Source organism: Bactrocera oleae, chromosome 6 (assembly GCF_042242935.1).
Source record: "Bactrocera oleae isolate idBacOlea1 chromosome 6, idBacOlea1, whole genome shotgun sequence".
NCBI lineage: Eukaryota > Metazoa > Arthropoda > Insecta > Diptera > Tephritidae > Bactrocera > Bactrocera oleae.
This window is the reverse complement of record NC_091540.1, coordinates 56217093-56235497: the sequence shown is the minus strand read 5'-3', so window position 1 is coordinate 56235497 and position 18405 is coordinate 56217093. Positions and strand designations below refer to the sequence as shown.

General features: G+C 37.8%; 4 protein-coding genes across 8 annotated transcripts in view; 3 read left to right on the top strand and 1 right to left on the bottom strand.

The window, feature by feature from the left end:
• Positions 1-5712, top strand: part of LOC106616587 (uncharacterized) — a 46722-nt gene extending 41010 nt beyond the window's left edge. The window contains exons 2-4 of the mRNA XM_014233304.3: positions 2824-2980; positions 3050-3171; positions 3235-5712. Coding sequence (XP_014088779.1) covers positions 2824-2980; positions 3050-3171; positions 3235-4248 — 1293 coding nt within the window. The 3' untranslated portion in view covers positions 4249-5712. The remainder of the gene's footprint in view (positions 1-2823; positions 2981-3049; positions 3172-3234) is intronic.
• On the bottom strand, positions 126-18403 carry LOC106616588 (uncharacterized). 4 transcript variants are annotated; one of them, XM_070110881.1, is made up of 6 exons: positions 18005-18403; positions 6516-6582; positions 6302-6441; positions 6184-6235; positions 858-1650; positions 126-795 (listed from the first exon to the last, which is right to left on the bottom strand). In XM_070110881.1, exons 5-6 carry the CDS (start codon positions 1416-1418, stop codon positions 247-249), a joined length of 1110 nt encoding a protein of 369 aa, XP_069966982.1. In that variant the 5' UTR covers positions 1419-1650; positions 6184-6235; positions 6302-6441; positions 6516-6582; positions 18005-18403; the 3' UTR covers positions 126-246. The 4 variants fall into 4 exon arrangements, with proteins under 4 accessions (XP_069966982.1, XP_069966983.1, XP_069966981.1 ...); XM_070110882.1 differs by having other exon boundaries at positions 6184-6238; positions 6302-6582; XM_070110880.1 differs by having other exon boundaries at positions 6302-6582.
• Ugt305A1 (UDP-glycosyltransferase family 305 member A1) lies at positions 9148-12040 on the top strand. The gene is made up of 5 exons (XM_014233299.3): positions 9148-9341; positions 9452-9988; positions 10088-10527; positions 11335-11447; positions 11514-12040. Exons 1-5 carry the CDS (start codon positions 9223-9225, stop codon positions 11964-11966), a joined length of 1662 nt encoding a protein of 553 aa, XP_014088774.2. The 5' UTR covers positions 9148-9222; the 3' UTR covers positions 11967-12040.
• Positions 13823-16148, top strand: dib (Cytochrome P450 302a1, mitochondrial). Of its 2 annotated transcripts, XM_014233300.3 has the most exons (6): positions 13823-13969; positions 14034-14504; positions 14574-14749; positions 14832-15478; positions 15536-15733; positions 15823-16148. In XM_014233300.3, the coding sequence occupies exons 2-6, from the start codon at positions 14062-14064 to the stop codon at positions 15955-15957; spliced, it is 1599 nt and encodes a 532-aa protein (XP_014088775.1). In that variant the 5' UTR covers positions 13823-13969; positions 14034-14061; the 3' UTR covers positions 15958-16148. The 2 variants fall into 2 exon arrangements, with proteins under 2 accessions (XP_014088775.1, XP_069967522.1); XM_070111421.1 differs by lacking the exon at positions 13823-13969 and having other exon boundaries at positions 13999-14504.
• Positions 18404-18405: the final 2 nt, after the last annotated feature.

Here is an 18405-nt window from a genome sequence, read left to right as displayed (position 1 = left end):
CACCAATTTCTCCTGGCAGGAATGGGCTCGGAGACTTACCATTGTTCAACCTTTATTAAAAGAATTTTTTGATGATGTTTTTCAGAAGCTGGGGTCGAACCTAATTCTGAGAGAAATTCCTATCCTTGGAAATTCTCATTCTCTTTTATTTAATCATTCATAAAAAAATCAAACTACGGGTTTTAGCATATTTATTTCTGTTATTTTGCTATATGTCCTCTCCGAATACTTGACACATCAACTACGCTAGGCGATCTTTTCACCATCCTCTTCCGAACCAGAGCTTTTCTCTTCGACCTGCTCTTCCTTCTTGCCATAATCGGAAAATGTCAAATTAACATCGTATGGCGAGTGCCAGAAAACGCCGATCGGAGTGTAATTATATTGTATGGGCCAAGAATGGAGTTTATCGTCCAACTCGTTTGGTATACGGTTGTACATTAAAGCACGCCGTTGCACATTACAATAGAAACGATTACAATTCAGCACAAGTTCAATACGTTGCACTTCGGGTAAAAGTTTATTGAATATGGTAGGTGTTAGATCTTCACCGAAATCAAGACTGGGTCGCCACAAACTGAATGTACCCTTACCAGAGCTTATGGTACTGTGCATAGCATTATCTTGCCCCCGCTGTATGTCTTGTGAAAGCGTCGTACACAGCTCAAACAATTTATCCTTAATCGTCAAGTGTTGTTGGCTCATTAGCTCAATGTCGGTGACCGTGTTCGGTGGAAATTTCTCATTAATGTTAATCGGTACGGCACGACGATAATGGAAATTTTGAAAATATGTCTGAAAAGAGAAAAAGAGTATAATAGTAGTGAACCTTACGGCCATATTAGCCATTCACTTACTTCACCGGTGCGATCTTCGGTAAGGAAAACTTTATTTGCTACAAAGTATTTATCTGCAATCGCACTCAATTGCGTACAAAAGGAGCCGACAATATCTTCAACGCATTCGAACATCAACAACGTATAGTCGCCCATGTACAGAAACAAGCCCGTGGGTCTATCACCCGAAATACTATTTTCAGCATCGCGCGCCAATATGTGTTGCAATTCCATTTGTAGTATTATCTTAAAATCGAGCGTATCTCGTCGTGCCGATGTCACTGAGGTCAGTGAGCGTCTGCCCGCTCGGTACGAACCGCCATGCGGTAATGTCGGCGGCGTCGGTCGACTTTGTAGCTGCGGCGGCTGTACATCCAATTTGTTCTTTGCCAATATGTATATGCGTTGGTAGAAGAGACGTCGCGATAACTCCTGTAGATCTTCGCGTATATAGTCGATGAGTGAAGGTCGAATGGAGTAACACTCGGGTTGTTCTCGTACAATGGGATCGTGGAATCGTAGCGGACGACTGAAACGTGCTAACTTAAATGAACTGATTGATGCCGTTGCCAAAGAGGGCATTTTGGCTATTTATTTTGGAAATTTTCAATATATAAATAAGTGTTTATTTTCGTAAATATTTTTTAAAATAAAATTGCTGTCGTTTTCGTTTTGCTGATTCTCGAAGTTTGTTTAGTTTTGCTTAAATGTAGAAAACATTCGTTACTTAGCAATGTATAAGTAATCGAAAGAGTGTTTGTTTACTGTCGTTACTAGTGATACGCCTCTGGGAGAGTATTTGTGAGACGGTGTGCTGCAATATTAAATGGAATATTCATTAAGAATGTGCTATATAATTTTGTTTTTGGCGCGAAAGTCTCTTTTCGAGACTAAGAAAAAAGTAGTCTTCGTTACATAACTTAAATCCAAATAACTTAGAAAAATAATATTTTTCTAGATTTTAGGAGAAGTAAATGTGATATTTTAACTTCTATCTATGCCATATACTGCTTGATAGGTCTATTAAACCTTTGCGGGGAGACTGATTCCGTTCGGAAAATCTTTGAAAGTGAAAGAATAATCTGGGTTTCTACTGGTTATTAAATTTGAATCCACAATATATGGTCTACATATTTTCTACCCATAAATATAAGACTTTTGAACCTTTAGGAATCGAGTTCAACAGATTTTGTTAATGCCCTTTTCAATGAACTTTATATTCTTGTTGAAATTGGACTGATGATAATAGTATTAAACTTATACTAAGTACTTCTCTGATTCATAGTAAATTTTCGTCGGAGTCTATCGATGGAAACTTATGATTACCATGATCGTTATATTTCAAAATGTAGACTTTATTTAAAAATCCATCAATATTGAAAGAGTGAAAATAATGCCAGGTTATTTCAAGAAGATTTTCATCGACGAAGTTTAGCCTTCACAAAACTTCGTTCGATAACGAAGACCAAAAATCTCATACGATTTGTGTGCAATGTGGAAACCTTGATACAGAATTACTACGGGGATTCTACAAAATTAAGATACAAATACAAAGTGATACTTTAATATCAGAGGAACAACCAAAAAGCTGACTCCAACTTTCAAGCCGTATGAGCTGAAATGGTTTAGTTTGTCGATAGTAAGAGTATCCATGAACATAGTGAAAGGGCCAAGGATACTTATACAAGTACAATAAGGCGTATAGTAAAAAAGATTGCGCATTAAGTCCAGGACTTCGCAACAACGATTCTATCTCATAATTTTTGGAAGTATACTAAAACCTTTAAATAGTTAAGCAAAATAAAGAGGCCGAAAATAATATATTGTATTTATTTTATTCTTTCTAAAAACCCATTTTCACAAATTTTTAAAAAATTTAACCTCTTCTTTATCTTTGAAATACTATAAAAACTTAATATATACCAGTTCTTCCACAATTTTCGTTATCATTATTTAATTTATAAAATATTTCTATTTGCTTTTGCAGGTTTCACTGCTTGCGGTAGTGGAGGGCTCATGGGGTTCACCAGGTGATGGACAGTATCACATACAGACAGATGAAGGACCGGAACGCTATTTTCGCTTTCAAACGGATAATGGACAGTTTCGTAAGGAAAGGCGTCTACAAGACGGTACTGTTGTTGGTAAGTGCTTGCCTCTTTTAAATCACTTTCCATATATTCACAACTTTGACGACCTTTTTTGCATTTTAGGCACTGAAGCTTGGATAGATGCAGCTGGATTTTTACGCCAAAAGGACTATATTGCCGATAAAGATGGTTATCGCATATTGAAGTCGAAGACTGTGTTTGTGGGTTATAATAGACCAATTGACGTAATATTTAGAGAAACCATATTTCAGCAGACCTTTATAATAAAATACACTTTTATCCTGCAGGATGCCATCAAATCGACCAAATCGGTGCCGGCGCAAAATGGTGTGCTGGTTAATGGCCGTAATGGACTGCGTGGACACACGAACAATGCTTTGGATACAGCGAAGCAAATTGCTGTTGCATACACAACAACTACAACACCGTTGCCGTCCATCATTAGCGAACCCATCGTGCCGCACGATCCAGCTTCGGAAGCTTACGATGGCAAATTAAATTATCTTTCCCCCGCAGAGGCGGCGAATATACAGCCTACAGGCAAACTAGGTTTTGATCACTACCCCGACGAGGTACCACGTCTACTGCAGCGACAACGTGAACGCATACAGAAACCCATAGCCGCCCCTTATGACACACCCGCCAGCAATTCGCTTACAGATTATAATCAAGAAGTAGCGCAAGCGCAACGTGAGGGCAGTATTAGTGGAGCATTACCATTGCCCGCCCTTGATATGCAACCACCGTTACTTGGCAGAGGCGCCACACGCCAGCGTTTGCGTCCAATTGCCGTTTATGACACAACGCCAGCGCCGATCACGGCCGCCGAAGCTATCGGTTATTCCACACCCACACCTTTTTCTGCCGCCATAGCGGGTGAGAGGGCGCCGAATACTCAAGGTTATTACTACCAGCACTCGTCCAAACCAGTCACGCATACGAATGCTGCCACAACAAATGCCTTGGAGATCAATCAGCTCCAAGACGGTTTACTGCCACCATTGCCGCCGACAACACATCGTCGACAGCGACCACCAGCTGCGAATAGTTTAAGTGGACCCGCAGTGCCGTATGACGGCGTTGGCGTGACAGCTAACGGTTTCCGTTATTTCCTGCCACATCAATACCACGAAGAGGAGCAATTTGCGGATGAAAAACGTGCCGGCAGCTTTGGCTATGTGGATCCATTCGGTATACGCCGTGTGGTTTACTATAATGCATCTCCGGGAAGCGGTTTCGTGCATAGAAACAACAATCGTTATGTGGGTCTGGGCGGGGCACCTTACGATGCCGTCGTCTGATGCAGAATAGGCAGAAAAAGTAGGCGAATATGAAATATAAACAATGTCAAACATAAGCGAAGCTCGCAAATTCAATATTTTACGTGCGGCTGATGTCTGTCTCACCAAACAACTCAAGAACGAACCGATCCAAAGCAGCGAGTAACTAGCCAAAGAGTGGATAATGGTGTAATGTTTTAGCAAACTCATAAATATAATATATAATAGAATAGCAAGTATTTGAAAACAAAACTGCCGAGCACAAGTCAGTGTTGCATACTCGTCCGTGTTTTTGCTTGCAGTTCGCTATACTCTGCCTGACATTGTTTGTATTTTCAGCGAGTTCACGCATACAAATACCCTGTGTGTCTATGTGTGAAATTATACATATGTGTCTGTGTTAGTTTGATATATATACTTATATAATTTAATGAAAATGATAAATTAATTAATTTATATAATTTAAATGTCTTTTGTAACGAATCGTAACGGCTCTAAGCTGTGTACTCATTGTTGCGTAAAATGGCGTCGAACGAACGAGCTATAATTAGTTTAACGAAATCACATTCATGTATTAATCTTGCCATATTAACAAAAAAAAGAATTAAATATATAAACAACAAGCGACTAACATATTTAATATTATATTAAAATTAATAATAAATTATTGTATTTACAAAAAAAAAAAACTCATATTAAAACAAAAAATTAATAAATTTGTAATTAATAATAAATTAGCTCCAGCAATAAGTGCAATAAAACTGCAAAAAAGTAGTTAAAATAATTTATTTTAGCTTTCTTTTCATAGCCGTAGAGTGAACGTAAAATAAAATATTATTTAATTATTATTAATTTTTTTAATTAATTATATTTGCATTAAACTTTTATTTAAACAATTTTTTTTTAGTTTTTTATCAATTATATTTGCATTTAATTTTTATTTCAAAATTTATTTAAATTTTTATCAATTATTTTTGTATTTTTAATTTTTTTTCCAATTTTTCATATATTTAATTGACACAACAGTGCATATTATAATGTCTTGTAATCTTGTGCGTATTAACCTGTGGATGTTATGAAACAAAAGCGATTGAATAATGTGTGACGAATGTGTTTTTGTAATTATGCACAAAATTTCCTTAAATATTGTACATACTAAAAAAATATATATGCATATGTAGGTATATGTAGACATTTTCTCTCCACAATTCCTGGTCAATAGTTGTTTATTGCAAATTTTTTTTAATCTCGCATTTTAATAAGCTCTTCTCTTTAACAGCCGATCTACTCACAAATTAAATTAAATCATTGAATAAAATAACTTATTATGTCATATGTATGTATGTATGTAGTTTATGTAAATGTGTAATGAACGTCCGTTGCCGGGAAACTGTCTTTGTTATGAGAAAATGCTGCAGGAGAAATATACTCGTACATGTGTGTAAATGCTATAATAAATATTGTGTAATTAAAAATTAATAACAATGCGTACTTCCTTATTATTTCGATGGAATAGAGTTAAGTGTTTTGGAAGGAAATGAAAGTGAAATAAGTGAAAAATTGTTTAAGGATGTAGGAGAGCGAATAAAATAATATGGTACTTACGGTATCAATAATTGTATGAAGATATAATTTAAAATAAATACTTGATATATAATAATTAAATAATGAGATATTAGTAATATGTATAACCTACAATACATAAGATTATTATATTACTAATACATTGAGGCAGTTTGCCAGACTTGAAACTTCTATATGTATGCTTGTATATCAGCGGGATAGTGCTTTTTTCCATAAGGATACCCCATTTAGGTCTACAATATTGCTACCTTTAACACGTCGTCTTAAAAGTAGTCTCTTGTCGACGCCGTGGATAGTTTCTTAAATTTCCTCGACTAAGTCTACAATTTATAAACAAAAACAAATATTACTGAGAAGTATATGAATTCATACCTTCCGTAAAGAAAAACGGACATCTGTTGTTTTTGGCCATATTGCATTGTTTCTACTTAATTAGAAAAAAATATTGTTTGCCGATTATTTTATCTTAATTCTAAATTAAATATTTTACCTGTCAAATTTCAATCGTCTTCGCTTCTTTACTCACTCAATGCCACTAGCAGACGAGACCAACCAATTTCGCAATATTTGTCTGGTCGATGTTTCAGATACTAACACACAGTAGAATGTAGAATATAGTAAATGCTAAGACTTTTATTACATAAAAAAAATTTGAGTATTATATATTAGACTTCTTTTAATGAATCACACTATTATACTTTTACCATATATGATATATTAAATTTGCCACGAAGTTTGGTACAGCCAGAAGGAAACGTCGTAGTCGTCACCCTATAAAATATAAAAATATAAATTATAAGCAAGACGAGCTGAGTCGATTTAGTTTTATTCGTCTGTGTCTATGTACATGTACGTGAACTAGTCGCTCAGTTTTGAGATATTGATCTGAAATTTTGCACACGTCCTTTTTTCGTCTTCTAATATTTTTCGGAATTGCCGATATTACACCAAAGGTTTTAGGAGCTTCATTGTGAAACCTTCGGAATTGAACATTTGGCTCATATTTGGATCCACGAGTGTAGTAGAAAACAGGTCCGCTTGCACATAGCCCCGCTACAGAAGTACCTTATTACGGAAGGTGTCAGGTATCTGTAAGCTCCGTTCGAGACTGGGCTTATTAAATTCAATTAAATTTGTTGTAGAGGACGTCAACGGTTTTTGCGAACTTTAAGAGAAACTTGATATCTTATTTTGATACTTCATCTAGTCTCTTGAACTGCGAAGGCCCTAGATATCTAAGACGAACTCTACATAAGGCTGGACAGAAGCAAAGGATATGTTTCAGAGACTCTCATGATGACACGCAGGATGGCACTTTTGGCAATCTTATCGGAAAATTCGTTTCCCGGAATTCCTTGGTGACTTGAAACCCACTATATATATGTACATATATGCAACCGATTTTCGGCAGCCACTACATCAACAGCCTCGCGGAGGGTTCTTTTATGCAATAAGAAATGCTCCGATGAAGGGTTTTGTAGCTTCAGTGCACCCGAAATAAAAGTTCTTTGCTGTTGTTTTTTGTGTACAAAGAGATAACTATGTAGTTGCAAATAGTGGAAAACTTATTCAAGAAGACGCAAAAAACGACAAATTTAAAGATAACAAGTAAGGAAGGGCTAAGTTCGGATGTAACCGAACATTTTATACTCTCGCAAAGTCAAATGGTATACTCGTTTGAGATTTCTTTGTGGATTGGCTGATATTTTCGGTAGAAGGTCAACTATAGGAACTGGGGTCCACATATTTAGTACTTAGGGGCTTGAACAGTTTTGGGTAGATTTAGACAATTTTTGGTCACAAGGTGGCATACTTTAAACATATTATTCACGCAAAGTTTTACCCCCATATAATCATTATTGCTTGATATGCATAGTGGAAATTGAAAGAATCAGATGGATTTGAAAATGGTGTTATATGGGAAATAGGCGCGGCTGTAGTCCGATTTCGCACTATGACATAGAAACATGAAAAGAACGTTACGCACCGAATTTGGTTGAAATCGGTTGAGCAGATCTCAAGATATGGGTTTTCACCTAAAAGTGGGCTGTGCCACGCCCACTGACTAATTTTGAACGCGGTTCCTATAAACCCAATTTATACCATCTCAGAGATAAAATTTAATGTCTCTGGCGTGTTTAGTGCTGGATTTATCGCGCTTTTAGTAGTTTTTAACAGTACCGTTATATGGGGAGTGGGTGGAGTTGCCACCCGATTTCAACTATTTTCACACCGTCAATAGAAGTACTAAAAACAATTGCGTCTAGTGAATTTTGTTATTATAGCATTAGCGGTTTAGGAGATATGCACATTAAACCTATTAGAGGCGGGACCACGCCCACTTTTTAAAAAAAAGTTTTAACTGCAGATGCCCCTCCCTAATGTGACCCTGTGTACCAAATAACAGTCTTGTATCTTATTGCGGAGCTTAGTTATGGCAAGTTATTTGTTTTTGATTAATGGCGTTTTGTGGGCGTGGCAGTGGTCCGATTTCGCCCATTTGCAATACCAACCGTCTCACGGTACCAAGAAACATGTCTACTAAGTTTCATAAAGATATTTCAATTTTTACTCAAGTTAGAGCTTGCACGGACGGACGGACGGACGGACGGACGGACAGACAGTCACCCGGATTTCAACTCGTCTCTTCATCCTGATCATTTATATATATATAACCGTTAGGTGAACAAAACTATTATACTCTGTAGCAACAGGTTGCGAGAGTATAAAAAGAAATACTTGGAAAATTTGTCTTTCTGTTTTCCTGACTTAAAACATTTCTCATAAATTTGAGATCATACATAGGCAGCTTGAAGCTACTGGGAATTCCCTTATGTCGGGTGACGTAGAACTACAAGATAAGCTTGATCTACATCAATTAAAAGTGGAAAAGCTAAATTATTGATAATATTCTCTTCTTGGTACTAAAAATTCTCGTCAAGCAAATAACCCTGAGTATTTCTGGCACGAACGGTAGGGGAGCCTAGCTCAAGCCTGTTTCTTAATAATAATATACCTATACTAAGCATACTGATCTACATTTTTACATAATATATAATGCAGCGTGTAATTCCCACGCTTCTCAATTTCACTTCGCATGCCACATTTTACGCTCAATAGTTTAGTCACGCTCTTTCAAGCTCTCTTTTTACGTACAAGACTGCAACTTCTCTGAATTTTTCACACACGTTCCACAAGCTCGATTCTTATCACAACAACAAAAGTCAGAAATTCACTGAAAAAGATAAGATAGGCTCTCCTTATCTACCACCGCGACTCTGGCACTCTGGTGTTTGTGCAATTCCACACCGGCGCTTCACCAAACGGCGCTGCGTGATAAACAATTCAGTAGTTAAACGGCTCCCACAGAAAGTGCATATTTGGCAGCGGTTAGTGCGCAACATTAACACAATGAAATTCACAAACTTTGCAATCGGATTGCTCGTGATGGTGTGCCATGTGCTTAACGACGCAGAAAGCGCAAATATACTCAGTTTAGTCGAGGTATTAGCGCCGGATCAACAAATTTGGTATATTTTACTGCAAAACAAGCCAGATTAAATTATTTGTATTTTGTGTTTATGTGCTTGTGCGTATTTCTAATTTCTGCATTTTTTCACTTCGTCGCAAACTCGATTAGGCACGATGCCGTTATCAAGGGTTTAATTGAAAGCGGCCATAAAGTTACGCTAGTCAGCGGCAGTACAGTGCACTCGAAATCGCCACACCTTACACAAATCCATTTGGAGCAGGTAAAGGAAGCATTGGACGCCACCAATAATATACACAGCCGCTTGGTGAATACCTGGTTGAATCCCTTCGATCGCATCTACCATTGGTACAACAAACAGATGAAAGTCTGCCAGGCTGTGCTCTCGTCTAGTGGACTGCATGAGCTTATCGCGCTCTCCAGAGGCTCCGGCATGGAGGCGCCATTCGACGTGATCCTCTTCGACGCCACCTATGGCCACTCCTGTTTGCTAGCGCTGACACAGCTATTCGAGCATGTGCCCATCGTGGCAGTTAGTGCGTCGCACATCACACCGGATTTGTTGCAAATTGTGCCTGGCACGCAGCTGCAACCGGCCACTGTGCCACATTTCACTAGTACACACAACGAACGCATGAATTTTTTCGAACGTCTACACAACACATTGATATACGCCTCAGCCCAATTGTGAGTCATTGCGCTATATGCCAGCCTACTCTAGACATACATATATACATACAAACAAATTCAAAAATATTTTGTTTTCACATTCTCTTTCGCTTGCAGCTTTCGTCAGTTCACGGTGTTGCGCGTACAAGAGGCTCTCTTGGCTAGGCATGAGGCATTAAAAGCAGCTCACATAAAGCCCACTTTTGAGAGCGTAAACGATCGTGTTAAAGTCGTGTTGGTTAACAGTCATCCGGCGTTTGATTATGTGCACTCGTTGCCGCCGAATATAATTCAAGTCGCCGGCTTGCAATTCGATAATATCAATCGGCCGCTGTTGGTAGAGATGCAAACATTCATTGACGACTCCATTGAGGGTATCTTCGTTATCACCATTGGCGCTGACCTGTTGACACCGTTACTCATCGAGCAGGTACTGAGTGTAGTTGATAAATTCCCTGAATATGGCTTCGTGTGGGGTGTTAAGAAGATTATGATACCGTCGACTGGGAGGAAAAATCTCTATGTGGGAAAATGGTTGAAGAAAAGCAATATTTTGGGTAAGTATGAAATTTCGAGTATGTGATTTCTTTAGTCATATGACATTTGCCAAACAACAACGCTGGATCTATATTGTGAAAAATAAAATATTAACAATTTTGTTTCCACTATAAGACAGTTTTAGCAGGATATGAACTGTCTTCGGAATAGAAACTGCTTCGTTTCGAATCGCGTCTTTGATTCAGCGAACATCTTAACCTTACTTTGGTACTTTTACACTAACGAAAGCGTTTGCATGCCTTTTTAAACCCATGCACCTAAGATCGCGCCGAACTTGAAATTTTAAAGTCATTACCTCAACCCCATAACTTTAGTTTGCTCCACGTTTTTTAAAGAGTTCATCATTAAACTCATCAACATCAAAAGAACATACTCGTTTATTCCTGCACGTTCCTTTGGTGGTATAAGAACTGCAATGGAAACACTTCTCTACTTTTTCTAACCTATAATCAACAAGGAGCTTCATAGATCTAACAAAGGAATTTATAAGTATACCATATAGTAAATTTGTAGCCGTAAAATTCACATTGCGTATTTATACGTAATTGATGATCATAACAAGCTGAAATTCATAAGTATATCAAAGATTATTTCTTGTTAGATATTCCATGGTTCAATGGACCTATAGCTTTGAATAATATGATTATTAACTAGATCGGTTTAAAAATTCATGGAATACTTCTTTGGGTAACTCCAAGCTTCGTTTCAGTCACTATAGGTGCCGATCTAAAAGTTATTATTATAGAAGTAGAATTTTAAGATTGTTAATATTTCGAAAATCTTTAATTATCACCCATATCTTACAGCACAAAACAAGGTGATAGGCGTAATTACCGGCGGCAGTCATATGGAAGTGCAGGAGGCTATCTACCACGGAGTGCCCATTATTGCAATAACTAATACCTTACAGCCGCCTAGTGTGAGTTTGCCTTACTTCTTAACACTACTTACAGTGATCGTAATTATAATATTCTTTAAAATACAGATCGCCACACGTGTCCAGTCCTTAGGCGTCGGCCTAAGCGTGGATTTAAAATCTGGCGCTGAAAAACTACAGAGCGCCATCTCAGCATTGGCTACACAACCGCAATTCACAGAGAACACAAAATCTCGCCAAGTGGCTTTTCGTAATCGGCCACAAAATCCTCTCGAAGAGGCACTCTGGTGGATTGAGCACGTCATGGCGCATCCTAATGAAAGTGGGTATCTTCACTCGCAGGCAGTTGCCGAAACGGGCTTCTTTGCTTTGCATTCCTTGGACGCCATGTCTGTGCTTCTCTTTATGTTGGCAATGTTCTTGGTGAATACTTTTATTGTGCTGAAACAGCTGAGAGAACAATGTCAGGGCAAAAAGTCGGCGACGAACGGCGAAGACAAAGAAAAAAGTCTGAAACGTAAAACGAAGAAGTCAAATGACAGTAAGAAGAAAGTGCAGTGAGGTACACTACAACCAAAAAAATTAGACATAAATATTTAATTACTTTAATAAATTAATAAAATAATAGAATAACCCCGCTATAAATGAAATATGTGTTATTTAAAAAGTTGTGGTCACAAAAACTTGGAAATTCCAAATGCAGACTTAATCCTTTGATTTTGGACCCTTAAATCTTCATCTATCGGAGCGTGGAAATATGATTTATTTAACTGAGTGGCATGAATTTGTAGAAATAACTTAGTTGTGTCGTAAATCGACTTTAACGATTAATGCATTGTATTAGCTTAGCACTCTATTACAGATAATACTCTCTAATGAGCCATGAATTCACGATCCTCAAACTACTTTTTGATATACTTACATAATAGTTAAACTACTGTACTTAGTCCACATGCTTGTAATCATTACTTCCCTTTCCTAGTATGTGTAGTGGATAAATGTTATGATTACAGATTACTCATCGTGGTTAGTCTATGAGGAGAAACTGAATTCTACCTCTTTACATTCCAAAAAGGAAAAATATACCGAAACAATGTATTATATTACGGACTCTTGAAAATATTATTCCGTAGTTTTCGGTTCGTCAATTCAGCGGAGTTCTTTCTACTGATATAAAAAAAATAGACCATATATTCCAGACATTGAAAAGCTTTTTATAGGTTATCTTAGTTAAATACGAAGCTGAACGAAAGCCGCTAATATCTGACTAATCTTCCAAATCTTTTACATGGAGGAAGTAATGTCGTTGCATTTCAATAGGTTCAGCCATTTTAAGAATAGTAAGCGGGTGACAATAGAGACTAATTCTAATTCTAATCGATCGATCTATTAATGGTCGTATATCTTGATCCCAATTGATTCCAAAGCAAATTATCAGGGCGAAAAGAGTTTCTTTGAGTAGTTGAAAAAAACTATCTAGCTTAATATTACGAATAGCAATAGATACAAAATATATTTAGGTATCTCGAACTTTCCTTCCTTTCCTTCAACGCTTGGGCTTTTTTCGATTTTTCCGATTATAAGGACATTTAAGTTTCGAGGCAGACTAACCTCAATAAGTACTTATACAATTTCTTGCATTCTTGAGTAAATCTACATAATTCTAGGAAGTGCCATTAAATAGAATGGAGAAATAACAATAAACATAATAAACACTTGCTGTTTCCGCATGCGCTATGTCTTTTGAGCTTCTGATTCTCTAATATTTGATAGTATTCATTAATAGCATTCTATAAATGTTGGGTGTTTTTGTAACCTAACCCTAAGGGTAAAGAAATATAATCCAAAACTAATTGGAGAATTTTCCTGAGTTGACGATCCCAACTCAAAGACAATTTCGGGTCTTTCCAGAATACCGTTGGAACAGCGAGTGCTACAAACGTTAGAAGTTTGATGGGATTTTGAAAATATTTGTATATCTTGCATTGAGAACAAACTATTACTAAAATGCTCTTCGATACCTGTAGAGTAAAATTTCCATCAGTCGTTAAATGCTGCACCTTGGTGGTTACTAAACTATCTCGTTTTAAACGTTGAAAATCCCTCTATATGAGGGTTTATTACGTTTTTGAACCGATTGTGCACGCTTCACTAACATTAATCTACTTTACAAAGTAGGGTATTAAAAGTTCGTAACTGCCGACGAAATTCTAAATCGTTAAACATGCTCTAACTGGAACTTCACACATACATACCGTAAGCTTCGAGTAATATCAACAGCTGATTCGTGCTGTTAGTTCGTTTTAGTGGATGCTAAGCTAAGCTTAAATCAACGCTAAGTTCCACAAGTAAACAAAGTGAGAACCATTGTGGAAGCTAGTACTAACTCTCATGTTTATCTAACTCTGTGAAATATATGTAAATACATTTATATATTTACGTCGATTCTTAACTCCTTTACTTCGCTACAGTTTGCATTTATTTATGAGCTCAAACTTGGATACACACAACCAATTATATGTGGATCAATCAATCTACAAGTGAAGCGATATATAAAAACAATGGTATTTCCACGCTATTCCGCAATGTTTTCGTTAACCGAAATTCATTTATACTGTGGCGGTCTAGTGTTGAGCGGTCTTGATCTTAATCGGCAATGCAAAAAGCTGTGATTTTGGATGCGCTTGCTGTGCTTGAGCAACGCAGCATGGCAAGAATAATCAGTAGCGCACTTACAAAGAGATATCTCTCGTCTACAGCAGAGCGTTCAACGGCAAAAGCATTTGCTAAACCTTATAAAGATATACCGGGACCGCGTGGACCCTTTGGACTTGGTATACTTTATCAGTATTTGCCCTTAGTTGGACGCTACTCATGGCTGGAGCTACATAAGGCTGGCCGTGATAAGTACGTACAATATGGGCCGATCGTGCGTGAGACTATGATACCAGGCGAGGATATAGTGTGGTTATATGATCCGACTGATATTGCGACTCTGCTAAATGAGCGGGATTATCCACAACGACGCAGTCATTTGGCGCTGGAGAAGTACCGTAAAGATCGGCCGCACATCTATCGATCGGCGGGCTTGCTACCAACGTTAGTATATTTGAAAAGCGACTTATATTGCTTCTAGCTGTGAGTAATTCTCTCCTCTTCTGGTTACAGCAACGGCGCGGAATGGTGGCACCTACGCTCAGAACTGCAGAAAGAGATCAGCGCACCGAAGAGCGTACGCAGCTTCCTTGTCGACTTGGATTTGGTCACTCAAGAGTTTCTTGAATATCTACCGTTGGAGTGCAGCTTTGACATACTCCCAAAATTGGCGCGCTTGAATTTGGAACGTAAGTCTAGTTTAATTTAAGTGGATAAACTTATGCATAGTGTGCACAATATTATCAAGTCTATTTCGATCATCGAATACAGTTACCTGCCTAATGACTTTCGACGAGCGTCTTAATGCCTTCTCACCCGACGAACAGCTACCCAACTCACGCTCCACCAAACTCATGCGCGCTGCGGAAACTACGAATAGCATCATTTTACCTACCGATCAAGGTTTGCAATTGTGGCGTCACTTCGAGACGCCCAAATATCGTAGGCTACGCAAGGCGCAAGAATATATGGAGAGTGTCGCTATCGATTTAGTGTCTCAAAAGTTGGCGTACTTCAAAGAGAGCAAAACGAACGGCGATGGCGATAATCATGATGGCACCATGTCGCGCAGCTCATTGATTGAAGAGTACCTGAAGAATCCCAATCTCGATCTCTGTGATGTAGTCGGCATGGCCGCTGATTTACTATTAGCAGGCATTGATACCACTTCGTATACGACGGCATTTGCGGTATATCATATCGCCAGGAATGCTGAAGTGCAAGCGAAGCTAAAGGACGAAGCCTGTCGTGTATTGGCCACACCGAAGACACCCTTGTCTGCTGATGATTTGCGCGCAGAAGTGCCTTATACACGCGCCGTGCTGAAGGAGGTTTTGCGCTTGAATCCGATTTCAGTCGGCGTTGGACGCATACTTAACAGAGATCTGGTGCTAAGCGGTTATCATGTGCCGAAAGGGGTGGATTTTTGTTAAAGAACTCAAAACGGCATATATTTTAATGAAATTTCTTTACAGACCGTGGTGGTAACACAAAATATGATTTCCTGCCGTTTGGAGAAGTACTTTCCCGATGCACTGCAATTCAAGCCCGAACGTTGGCTACATCGCAATCAAGCCGTTCATCCCTACCTAGTGCTGCCCTTCGGTCACGGCATGCGCGCTTGTATAGCCCGTCGCATGGCTGAGCAAATACTACTCGTTTTTATGTTACGTGTAAGTACCCAATGATCATTGAGCCGCAAATCTATATTACAAAGTGAATCTGTATTTTTTTTGCATGAAATTTCCATCTCATTTGTTAGTTGTTGCGAAACTTCGAAGTAACTTGGATGGGTGGTGAAGACAAGGTGGGTGTGCGGACGCTGCTCATCAACAAGCCCAGTCGGCCGGTAAGCATACAGCTGAAGCGACGCGATGAGACAAGCAACGGAAATTGATTACCGATTCAATAAAGTGATTTTCTGATTAAACAACAGTGCTTGTATGTGTGTATCTCGGAAGAACATTGTAAATTTATGGGTGAAAAGACGTATCTACATATTGTGTAACCATTCTTATTATAATTATTGTGAAGATTGTACTTATAGTTAATAGTTAATAGTTTTTGTTTTTTTTTTTGTATGGAAATTAATAAAGGGTTATAAATAATATAAAGCATAAGTCGATTATAGATTTAGACCTGTTACCCGTCTAAAACTAGGGATTCCGTATGGAAAATTCTGAAAAAAATCCATTTTAAGATTCAAATAGATTAAGTTTGTAAAGATTAGCGGCTTAAAACAGGTTAGATTGGGAAAGGTTCTATAACTGATACTCGTTTCAGGGACATTAAACCTTGCCGCATGGACTCCATTTGAACAATGACTCGCAGCTTAAAGTCTTTGTGATTGTGTAAGTACTATTAGATGACCGGCGCTCGCTAAACTTAGCTGGAACTAGACCATGTGGTAGTAAACCGCCGAAGGCAAGGCAGCTTCGACTTAGTTTCTGTCTGCTGATACCGAGGCAAAGCTGCTTTTCTTTACAAATTTATGGATTCTATTATTTTCCACTATTTTCAGATGAGATGAAGACCAATAACGCCGCACTGTTATCAGAGTGTATGGTCACTTCTCTCAAGGGGGCTGCACTATGAAGCAGTAGATTTGTTGGTACATACCAGATTTGCTTAAAAAAGCTTAAAAAATATAGAAAAAGTGTATAAAGTTAAAAGAGTGAACAGAACTCTTTACGCTCCTCTATGGAAGTCAGGCGTAGTTGAAGGAATATTTCTTAAGATAGAATACCGATTTTCTTCAAGAAGACGGAACAATTTCCGAAATTTGTGATAGTTGGCCGAGCCTTTTCTCCTATATCCTGTTAGTTGTATAAATACCGATTAGTGAAGACGTTATAGGTTTAAAATACCTACGTATGTCGAATGGCTTTTATGAGAATATTTTTTTAGACAGAATATTACTTAAAGCTCTAATATTACCATATGTGCTAGAGGACGACTAACAAAAAAAATCTTATTGTCTACTTTTTCAAGTTTCAGGCTGACCCACTAAGCAATGATGGGCTAGAATAGTGGAAAAAGATTCCTAAAAGACATATACTTATATAAGACTGCGTTATAAACGGTTATGGTCACCCAGGACGTACGTAACGCTGGGTTTTTCGATATTTTTAACCGGGTTGAAAGTCTGGTTGAACTCTCCAACACTCAAAATATTCAACGCCATATCAAGTTATAAATGTGGCAGTAGTTACCTATTAGATCTTTTCACAATGGGGCTCCTAAAGATCTAGGTGCGTCGTCAGACATCCACATACCTACTAGTGTAAAGCAAGGGTAAACTGATGACTTGTTTTCTGTTCCCACAGGTCAAAAATACTAATTCAACCACTTATAGCTTAAGTTATAAAATACCAATACTTGAAATGCCGAAACCTTCTACAGCAACGACATTGCAATTAAGTCTCAGGAGTACTATAGCACGTGGCCCTCATGGAAAAGGCAACCTATACAGAGTTGAGTATTTCTTAATTCTTCTTTCACTTACCAAATCTGGAAGTAAATATATAGCGTTGTACCTATACTTATAAAGGTGTCAGTAGTTCAGTATATTTTTCATTTAGAGTAGAGATCAGAAAAGTAGGCGAATATAGCCTTGTACTTAAATTTATATAAGTATAAATAAAATAAATAAAGTAATATTAACCTGACTGATGGTTCATATCAACAGGTGAGACGAGTTTTAATTACGGAACTATGACTACGGCGAAGGATTCTTAACAGTTTGTGGAAACTATAGAAAATTCCTGTTTGTGTAGGAGAAAGCTGGTAACTTATAATCTCAAATTCGTAGTTAATTCAAGAAAAGCTGACTTTAGAAGGAATGAATGTGCATAATAAACTATCTCTTCAGGTTCGTTTCTGTGTATTTTTGACGCAAAATGCTGTTAATATGCGAAGGATAAATATTGTGATTAAACGCTTACCACGTGAACTTTAAAGATTTTGGTATAATGTTGCTCCGAATCCAATCAATCCAGTAACGCAAAGTAATATTGTTTATTGATTATTTTGCTATGTTGGAGGTAGTCCATGAAAATAATTCCATTTAAGTCCCAAAAACATACTGGCTAAACACTTATTGACCGATGAAGAATATAGATGTTTCGTTTGTAGTGCGATCTCACCAAAGCCAAAAATGTAGCTCATGTTGTATTTTATTATACCAGTCTATTGGCGCTATATCAGTTACTTGACCGATTCGTCACTTTGCAAAGTTTGATAAATAGTAGATATGTGTATATATTTTCTAATAGTGTCTAGATGGAAAATAGAGCCTCATAGCAGATCGCTGCGGCAATATTAAGCGCTTAGTGGCAGTATTATG